This window comes from Corticium candelabrum, chromosome 12 (genome assembly GCF_963422355.1).
Source record: "Corticium candelabrum chromosome 12, ooCorCand1.1, whole genome shotgun sequence".
NCBI lineage: Eukaryota > Metazoa > Porifera > Homoscleromorpha > Homosclerophorida > Plakinidae > Corticium > Corticium candelabrum.
Genome location: NC_085096.1, coordinates 5,540,275 through 5,549,554, shown reverse-complemented (window position 1 = coordinate 5,549,554; position 9,280 = coordinate 5,540,275). Strand labels below are relative to the sequence as shown.

Below are 9,280 nucleotides of genomic sequence, written 5' to 3'. Positions count from 1 at the left end.
TCAAATCCCAGTAAGAAGGTATGGCCTTACAACAAGAATGCTGCTAATAGAGGAAGTAACCAATTAAGAAGGTCACTACACTGGTCCGCTGCCTTAAAATCAACACACACGTTGCTCTTATTTCGCGAGTAGTTGCTTGGTATTTCTGACTTCTTTTCTCGTTCTGCTTGGTCTTGATAGCCTGCGATTTCTTCTACTGTTAGCTAACAGCTTTGTGTTGTAATATGACCTCTAAATGTACAGTTAATGGGATATCACTTAACATGTGAGTGTGGTAAACAAATACAAAGCTCTATCAATAGTCACTTACTAAACTTTTAACACAAAAGTCACTTACTAAACTTTTAACACAAAAGTCACTTACTAAACTTTTAAGACAAAGTTAACTGGAACAGAGAGTAGTGTGAAATGGCTGGATGTGCATTGAATCCACAGCTGGGAACTGCATTGAATGCGCATCAAATGTGTTTCAAGTGTAATCACATAATACAGGTAATCCACTCTTTCATCTTGGCTAGGCAAGAAATTTTGTCAGTTTATTTGGTTTTTCCTCATTGTCCACTGCCATCAGTTGCACCTTTGGCTTAGGCATGACATACGTGGTTTGCTGTTTTGGTCATGTTTTTGTTGGTGTTTATTCAAAGTGGATTGGGATATAGTGGGGAGGGGTGGATAGCTAGTGGGTAGGGGTGGATAGCTAGTGGGGAGGGGTGGATAGCTAGTGGGGAGGGGTGGATAGCTAGTGGGGAGGGGTGGATAGCTAGTGGGGAGGGGTAGATAGCTAGTGGGATATTTGTTTATTTATATTGAAGCTTTAATGGTTTTGTAGAAGAATGAAGAAAGTATGTGGAAAGAAAGTGTTATCGTTCTTAATCAGACATTGCCTGCCTAGTCAGCAACAGCTGCATGTTGTGTTGTCACATAGTATAGTTACAAGTGATAGGCAATACATAAAGTAATATTATGTGGCTTATTGTGGACAGTAAGTCGACGACTGGAATACTGCAAATCCAAATCAGCGCTGGAGGAAAAGGCAACCCAAAGAAATGTTACAAAACTGCCTGCCAATGACCAGCAAGGTATTTAACTACTCAATTTATTTCATCTAAATTGCTTGATTTGTATGAGGTCACAATTGTTGCTTCATATTTAGCATTTGAGAGTCAATGGCTCAAGTTGGTAGCCAAGTCACTAAATGGTAAAGAAGTGCAATTGAAGGCAAAAGCATCTGATACTATTGCCACACTGAAGAAGCAACTTGGTAGCAAGGACGATTCTTCATCCATGGATCAACTGCTCGTTGTGAAAGGAAAGCAATAGACCTTTTCACAGGGCGTGGCACCAACAACGTCATCACCTACCGCGGCGTCAATTTGGTTCTCTTTTGATGCATTGGCGTTTGCTAACCGCGTGAGTCTAGAGCCAAAGCAACAATTTTTCTTTTCGAACTTTAATCGGTGCGTATAGCGATGCATCGAATTAGGTGAGGCCTCATTAAGACTCGGCTCTTGTGTGTTTTGCGTGTTTTACGGTGATGAACAACCTCTTTCTGATCTCTTTCGTGACTCTACCGCGTCATTTTGAGTGATGATTTAACATTGAGACTTGACAGACGTCAAATGCGGGTACAAACGTGCGTACGTAATCTATGATGCGTGTTCTGTGTGGTACGCACTTACCAAATGGTTTGGTTTGTACCTCCTGAATACTTCCTAGAAAGTGCATCGTCTAGGGAATGTCTGACGTGAAGAGGAAGTCTTTAGACAAGTCTGGTGGTACTGAGAGGTAAGAAGAGATGCATGATTTCATCATGAGGTAATGTCCTCAGCTGTGGCTGTCATATAAATAAACCAGTCACTCAGTGTTGCTGTACTGTGTTTTATTTCTTGGAGCGTGTAATTGCCGTTCTATCATGGTTATGTGCTGTGTTCCTGGATGTACCAATGTATCTGCCAAGGGGAAATATTTGAAGTTTTTCAGATTTCCTTCAAATGAAGAGGAACGTCAGAAGTGGTTAGAACAGTTAGGACTTGATGATGTCTCGACCAATGCCAGGGTATGTGGTAGGCATTTTGTTCGTGGAACCAAATCAACAACAGGAGTAATACCAACGTTGTCCAAGACAAAGCCACCTTTTTCTGTTGCTGCAATAAAGCGATCCAGAGTTAGAGCTTCTTTTACATGGTCACCATCAAAACAAACTCCTCCTTTGAAAAGGCTTGCTGCAAGAGTTATTTCAAGACCAAGAAGGCCTAAATCTTCTACTCCTAAGAAGAACGTTGCAGCATGCAGGCGGTCTCTAAGTCTTATTTCCCCAATCCGGGAACATGAAGACAGAGATGTGGATGTTGCAGAAGACTTTGAAGACATGTTTCACAGTCTAAGTATTGATGTTGAGCCTCACTCTGACTGTGCATCATGTTTTGAGCTGCAGGAGGAATTAAAGGAAAAAGAAAACTGTATCAAATTACTTGAACAGCAAATGTCTAGTGGCGAGAATTGGAGGGTTGAGGCAATTCATACTGGATTTCGCAGCTACAATGATTTCAAGGGTTTTTTCAAGTCGTTAGAGTATGCTGCCACTTCACTGAAATATTGGTCACAGAGACATACAGCATTTACAGAGAGTAAATCAGCAAAACCTCGTTCTCTTTCACCTCTAAATGAGTTTTTTCTGACAATGGTTCGTCTTCGTTTGGGGCTAGAGATGAAAGACCTTAGCTACAGGTTTGGCTTCTCTCTTTCTCAAGTTCATAATATTTTTGTCACATGGATAAACTTTCTCTATTGCCATTTGAATGATGTTGACTGGTGGTTGCCAAGGGACACTCTACGTCGAAGTTTACCGCAGTCATTTAGAGAGGCTTTTCCAAAAACCACCTGCATCATTGATGCAACAGAGCTTTTTACAGAACGTCCTTCAGATAGGGGTTTGCAATCAGCTTTCTTCTCCAGTTACAAACACCACCACACTGTGAAAGCATTGGTTGCAATATCGCCATGTGGTCATGTCATGTTTGTGTCACAACTATTTACTGGTGCTATATCAGACAGGGAACTTACCAAGCAGTCTGGTTTTCTTAATAAATTGGTGCCTGGAGACCAAGTCATGGCAGACAAAGGATTTATTATTGCCGACATTCTCATGGACGTTGGGGCATCTCTTGTGCTACCTCCTTTTCTAAAAGGAGGAGGTCAGTTTGCCGAGGAGCAAGTCATTAAATGCCGGCAAGTGGCGTCTCTTAGAATCGATGTAGAAAGGGTGATCAGACGGATAAAGAACTATAGAATTTTACAAGGCATAACACTTAGTTCAAGTATGGATCTTTTAGATAAGGTATTTACTGTATGTTCGTATCTAACGAATTTGCATCCACCTCTTGTACGGTAAATTTAATTTTGTAGGGTAGATTAATATTAATTAGTGTCATGATATTAAATTTTGTTTGGAAAAGTAAATATATTGGCTTTTGTTATAATTCTGTACTCTTGTGTGTCACATGTTCCAGAATACATCACACTACCACTTGCTGTTCAATTTCATTTTCAATCATTACAACATTAATAGTACAAACAGAACTCTATCTACTTGCTACCTAAGGTCCAACATGGGCAAGCCAAGTGGAAACCTTGGTGAAACTATTTCTGCTAATACACACTTGTCATAAAAATTTTCTAATTTAGGCAAGCATTCCTGTAACCAAAATTTATGTTTATACTTAATTCGGTCTATAAATATGTCATATTGTGTCCATACAACGAAGTCACACCAGTTCCTTCCTGTTATGGCCATCTGACCTTGCACCTGGTAGAAATACTTGTGCCTTCTATTCAAGTGCAACTGGCCATCCTTCCATTTACAGTAGAAGCCAGGCATCTGTGCAGCTTCAGAGATCGTTTTTGTTCGCATTGAATATGGACACTTGATTTCAAGCACACCATCTGTGTCATCAACGTTACTTGGATCATAGATTAAACCATCTGGTGATGCTCCCAACCATCCACGCTCTGTATCAACAAAAAATCCACATTCCGATACCTGTATTCCTGCATGACCTCTTCGACGCTGCATTTCAAGGTAAAATAAGCGAGCAACTACCTCATTATCTTGGCCCCACCTTATTGCAGGCAGCCATGTTGGTATTTTTGTATAACCTAAAATTCTCTTTACCAGAGGATCTGGCAATGTCATTGCCTTTCTCTTCACAACATCTGCAAATATGGAGGCAGTTAGTCTGTTCTTTCTCGCTTCAAACCATTTTGGGTTTAATGCCTGGCCTCTTGTTGTAAATTCAATAGCACTACGCTGCGCATCAGACACTTGCAAAGATGCCTTAAAAGCAGTACACATAGCACTCAGTTCATCCAGGTCAGCACACATAGCACTCAGTTCATCCAGGTCAGCACACATATCACTCAGTTCATTCAGGTCAGTATGACCCATGTCTTCAACAGGATAAGCAATGTCTGTTGTTGTTGCCAGTAAAAGTTCATCATCTGACAAAAACATTTGGAAGTTCTCAGATCTTGCCACAGGAAGAGGAGGAGGTGGGGGAGGTGGCGGAATAAAGACACTGACAAGCAATGGCATGTTGTCACTTTTGTAACTGTTGATAAGGTCAGAAGCAAAACATTTCATCATGATCTCTCCTTTTCCTCTCAAAGCAGGAGGTCTTGGATCAAAATCTTTTGCCTTAGTGGTAGTCATGGAAGAAAGCTTCTCTTGTCTGAAGATCTTGTGCTTCTTAAGAGAGATACTGGTGATAGGTCCAGTTGGTTTCTCCTTGCTTCTTGGTTGTATCCAAGCACAGGGCTTTGATGTAGGAGCAAGCTTGCTTCCAAATGATTCCATTGACCACAAAGCAGCAGACACATGAATGCATGAATGTGATAGGCCAGCAGGACAAGTGCAATGTGCAAATTTGATGTTGTGGCTACGTTTCTCAAAGGCGATGCATACTCTCCTGATCTCTTGTTTCATTGTAGCTAGCACTTTGAACTTCATCCAAGTATAGGCAAACTGAGTTGTATTGAGGACCATCTCAATGACATGACCAGACTTCCACACGGTATGACCTTCTGTCAGACTTCTGAATGCAGCGGCCTGAATTGATGACACGCCTGTTGCTGGTCGCATGTGGTGTAATATGCTAGCTATTGTTACTACTGGGCAGACCATGTGTATTTCCTCCATCTGATTCTGCCAACCATCTGAAGCACAATCAGGCAGTGCAAAAACACACTCTTGTTCTGCCTCTTCACTAGAATCTTCTAGCAGGTACATTCCTTGTTTGATGGCATTCGTGACTCTGTACACAGAATTAAAACTAGTCAAGCAATAGTGGCAAACAAGCACATGCATTGTCAGTTATCTCACCTTTCAATAAGAATAGACTTTGTTCCAGTTGTTGAAAGAGCAAGGTCACTGGCAATAGTACGATGTCGTTGTAAGAACATACAAAGATCTCTTTTTGTACACATCTCAGGACTCTTGCCAAACACTGAATCTACGAGCACTTTGGAAAACGACATGAAGGAAAAGTAAACACAGTACAGCAACACTGAGTGACTGGTTTATCTATATGACAGCCACAGCTGAGGACATTACCTCATGATGAAATCATGCATCTCTTCTTACCTCTCAGTACCACCAGACTTGTCTAAAGACTTCCTCTTCACGTCAGACATTCCCTAGACGATGCACTTTCTAGGAAGTATTCAGGAGGTACAAACCAAACCATTTGGTAAGTGCGTACCACACAGAACACGCATCATAGATTACGTACGCACGTTTGTACCCGCATTTGACGTCTGTCAAGTGTCAATGTTAAATCATCACTCAAAATGACGCGGTAGAGTCACGAAAGAGATCAGAAAGAGGTTGTTCATCACCGTAAAACACGCAAAACACACAAGAGCCGAGTCTTAATGAGGCCTCACCTAATTCGATGCATCGCTATACGCACCGATTAAAGTTCGAAAAGAAAAATTGTTGCTTTGGCTCTAGACTCACGCGGTTAGCAAACGCCAATGCATCAAAAGAGAACCAAATTGACGTCGCGGTAGGTGATGACGTTGTTGGTGCCACGCCCTGTGAAAAGGTCTATTACGTGATGAGCAAACATTGTCTGATGCAGGATTGACAAATGGAATGACAATCAGTTTTGTTTTGTGTCCAAGTGAGTTAATCTTGTCACTCGAGATAGATTGTAGTATGCAGACTGTAGCTGTGATATTGTTGTAGGGATAGTGACGAGCATGGGCTCTGATGTTGGTGAGTTATTTGTGCGAGCTCTAGAGCAAGGATCGATTGAAATAACGCGAGTCAAGATTGTCATCGTGGGCAAGGACAGAACGGGGAAGTCATCTTTCAAACGATCCTTGCTCAATGAGAAGTTCCAGGTATGTGAAGCGAGCACACCCGTGGCTAAGGCAGAAGTGGCCGTTTGTGAAGCATGCAACTGGAGAGCTTTGCATGACAAAGACCAGCAATTTTTAGACATACAAATAGCTAGAGCAGCAATCCATGCACAGCATGCTTCTAATGTAAACGAGGCAGGTAGTAAAGGTGCCGACAGTGAAGATGGACAGACTGCAAACGGTCAATTTGGCACAAACACAAGCAAGCCGCGTGAAGCGACTGCGTTGAGTCAAGATACTGCAATCAAGACAAACACAGACAAACTAAACAAAGCAGCTGCATCTATTGGTGATGCCGAAAGCAGCACGAGCAACGACAAATTGGATGAAGCCATTGTTCTGACCGAAGGAATCGGTCGTGCTATAAAGCAGTTTCAAAGTGATCGCGATATTCTAAAGCAAGAAGAATCAAAAGTTTACTATACCATCTGGGATTTAGGAGGTCAGGAACTCCTTCTTCCTGGTCAACAACAAGCCATCACACCGAGAAGTATCGTTTTTGTCGTGTTTGATGCAAGGAAGTTTCTCAATGACGAGGCCGAATCGTCTCACCGTTCTTCCCCTGACTCAGAAGAAACCCCGATTCCTAACATGTGGATCGAAAAGAATTACGATGCTTTGTCTTTATGGGGATCTGCGACTTTCTTGGCAAGAGCCGAGGGTCACCATTTAATTGATTCTCTTGACAAGTTATTGGCATGCGCATCACCAATTATTTTCTTGATTGGAACACACATCGCCGAAGTCAGTGAAGAGATGATACAGAAGCAGAATAAATTTCTGTCTGAGAAGTTTTTTGGTCAGAAATTTACGGAGCACATCTACCGACCAAGCCAGCAACCTGATGATTGGTTTTTTCGTGTTGAAAACTCGGTGTCTGATCCAGAATCTCCCATCAAGGATCCGGGTGTAGTTGCAGTGAAACAAGTCATTGGAAAGGTGACAAATTCAGTGTCATTTAAAATTTTGATACCAGCGACTTGGGCTGTGCTGGAGAAAATCTGCGATGGTCTAGAAGAGAAGATGGGCAGTGCCTTGTCTAATGTCAAAGTTATCTTGGCTTTTGCCAATCGATTGTGTCGTATCTCTGAAGAGAAAGAAGTGCGTGCGGCTCTGGTGTATTTGGATGACGCCGGATCAGTAATATTCCCTCAGAAGAGTGAGAAACTGAAGGATACGGTCGTCACCAAACCGAATTGGCTCTTTACGGTTTTCTCAGTTATTGCATCAGTCCATTATCCTTCTGGGTTATTTTGTATGTATTGGACTCAAGCAAAGACAACAGGAATCGTTAGCTGGGAGCTGATGAAGGATTGCCTTAGAAAGGCAGGAGTAAAAGAAGAAGAATACGAAGTCGTATTGAATTTGTTGAATTGCTTTTATTTGCTCTCCCCTAAATCTCCACCATCTCAACTAGCAATTTCTTATGAAACAGAATACTTCGTTCCCTGTTTGCTGGAGTCTGACCCAAACTCGCCACTAGCAGCTGCTGCTCCAGTCAATCCTAACGATCTCAAACCATTCTCACTCATTATTTCTCCTTGCCAAATTGCATTTATTCCCGAACAGCTTCATTTCAGGCTAATGACCTGTTGCATCGAGGAATATCATGATGAGCCAATGTTGACACGTCACCACTCTGTGTATCGAGTTGAGGAAGGTGTAACGTTAGAAATGGCTTATCATTCAAAGAAATACATCATTTTGACCATTGACACAACAAGACCATCCTATGAAATTGCTTCCTTATGTACAGGCATCCGTCTGTTTATAACCGAAAAGCTTGAAGAAGTGAAGAAACCAGGATTGCCTAATTTCCACTTTTCAGTAAACATTCAACCTTCAGGACCAGCTGTTCCTGTAGATCCCACTAAGCTAGTATGTATAGACGAGTACAAACCAAGTGGAGCCACACCACTAAGAGTAAACATTAGCAGACGTGATGTGAAATTAGATCCAAATGAAAAAGCTGCATTAGACTGCTGGTTTCATGAAGACGAATATGATGTTCCTAGAGGAACAATACAACAGATGCTAAAGTATAGATCAGCCAGCATATGCACATCTGATGAGATTACAGAAGTGGCAAGCAAACTTTCAGCTCGTTGGGAGGAACTTGTTTCGTGTTTGTCCTCTTCCTTATTTACTATCAACAAAATAGAAGAGATAAAAGGAGAGAACAGGGACAAGTTCTTTTTGCAAGCTCGAAAGGCTCTAGACATGTGGACTAGCCAACTTGGTGGCAAAGCCAGTCGCCAATTACTGATAAAGACCATATGTGACATTGGGTGTAGATTGCAAGCGGAGGAAGTTTATGGTTACCAGTTGGTAGAATATGTTTCCTTGCTGAAGAATAGAGATTGTTGTATTTCGTAGGTTTTGTACTGTTATTTTGATATACCACATTTTAGTTAACATTTGCTTTTTATATCATTGGAACTGGTTTGCACTATTTTGTCCAGTAGATTTGGTTGACATTGTTTTTGCTGCTACGTACTGCTGCTGCTGTTGTTGTTGTTGCATGCTGCTGCTGCTGCTCTTGGTGCTGCTTTTGGTGTTGTTGCTGCCACTGTTGGCAGTACCAATGCCAGCGTGGTGACATATGTTCTATTGGCACAGAGGTCAGTATACTATTGACTTCATCTCTACTAGGAGGACAAAATGTATTAATTACCCGAGGCCTGGATTTCCGGGTGGAGGGTATAGTAGTCGTTTGATGACCATACGACCCATCAACCGTATATATATGGTTGGTTAGCGGAGAAGCAAATGAAGCTATTCCGACCAATAGACGAGAAGTGGTGTCATTACTGACCAATAGACGAACGTGATGTCATCATGAGGCTCCACCTCGCTTTGT

At 41.9% G+C, this 9,280-nt stretch overlaps 3 protein-coding genes across 5 annotated transcripts; 2 read left to right on the top strand and 1 right to left on the bottom strand.

Annotated features, from left to right (window-relative positions):
• Nucleotides 1–776: 776 nt before the first annotated feature.
• LOC134187926 (uncharacterized) lies at nucleotides 777–3,473 on the top strand. The gene is made up of 3 exons (XM_062656101.1): nucleotides 777–1,079; nucleotides 1,154–1,667; nucleotides 1,733–3,473. Exon 3 carries the CDS (start codon nucleotides 1,913–1,915, stop codon nucleotides 3,389–3,391), a length of 1,479 nt encoding a protein of 492 aa, XP_062512085.1. The 5' UTR covers nucleotides 777–1,079; nucleotides 1,154–1,667; nucleotides 1,733–1,912; the 3' UTR covers nucleotides 3,392–3,473.
• A 54-nt stretch (nucleotides 3,474–3,527) lies between these two features.
• On the bottom strand, nucleotides 3,528–5,810 carry LOC134187924 (uncharacterized). Of its 3 annotated transcripts, none has more exons than XM_062656099.1 (4): nucleotides 5,639–5,810; nucleotides 5,378–5,578; nucleotides 4,100–5,309; nucleotides 3,867–4,008 (listed from the first exon to the last, which is right to left on the bottom strand). In XM_062656099.1, exons 2-4 carry the CDS (start codon nucleotides 5,530–5,532, stop codon nucleotides 3,973–3,975), a joined length of 1,401 nt encoding a protein of 466 aa, XP_062512083.1. In that variant the 5' UTR covers nucleotides 5,533–5,578; nucleotides 5,639–5,810; the 3' UTR covers nucleotides 3,867–3,972. The 3 variants fall into 3 exon arrangements, with proteins under 3 accessions (XP_062512082.1, XP_062512083.1, XP_062512084.1); XM_062656100.1 differs by having other exon boundaries at nucleotides 4,119–5,309; XM_062656098.1 differs by having other exon boundaries at nucleotides 3,528–5,309.
• Nucleotides 5,811–6,151: 341 nt separating this feature from the next.
• Nucleotides 6,152–8,900, top strand: LOC134187636 (uncharacterized). The gene is made up of 2 exons (XM_062655787.1): nucleotides 6,152–6,179; nucleotides 6,245–8,900. The coding sequence occupies exons 1-2, from the start codon at nucleotides 6,152–6,154 to the stop codon at nucleotides 8,794–8,796; spliced, it is 2,580 nt and encodes an 859-aa protein (XP_062511771.1). The 3' UTR covers nucleotides 8,797–8,900.
• The last annotated feature ends 380 nt before the right edge of the window (nucleotides 8,901–9,280 follow it).

Bases quoted from the DNA above. Each gene is read 5' to 3' on its own strand.
- LOC134187636 (XM_062655787.1), top strand. From the start codon at position 6,152: ATGACAATCAGTTTTGTTTTGTGTCCAA. The intron at 6,180-6,244 runs GTGAGTTAATCT...ATATTGTTGTAG, and splicing joins CAGTTTTGTTTTGTGTCCAA to GGATAGTGACGAGCATGGGC.
- LOC134187926 (XM_062656101.1), top strand. From the start codon at position 1,913: ATGGTTATGTGCTGTGTTCCTGGATGTACCAATGTATCTGCCAAGGGG.
- LOC134187924 (XM_062656098.1), bottom strand. From the start codon at position 5,532: ATGTCGTTTTCCAAAGTGCTCGTAGATTCAGTGTTTGGCAAGAGTCCT. The intron at 5,310-5,377 runs GTGAGATAACTG...TTCTGTGTACAG, and splicing joins AAGTCTATTCTTATTGAAAG to AGTCACGAATGCCATCAAAC.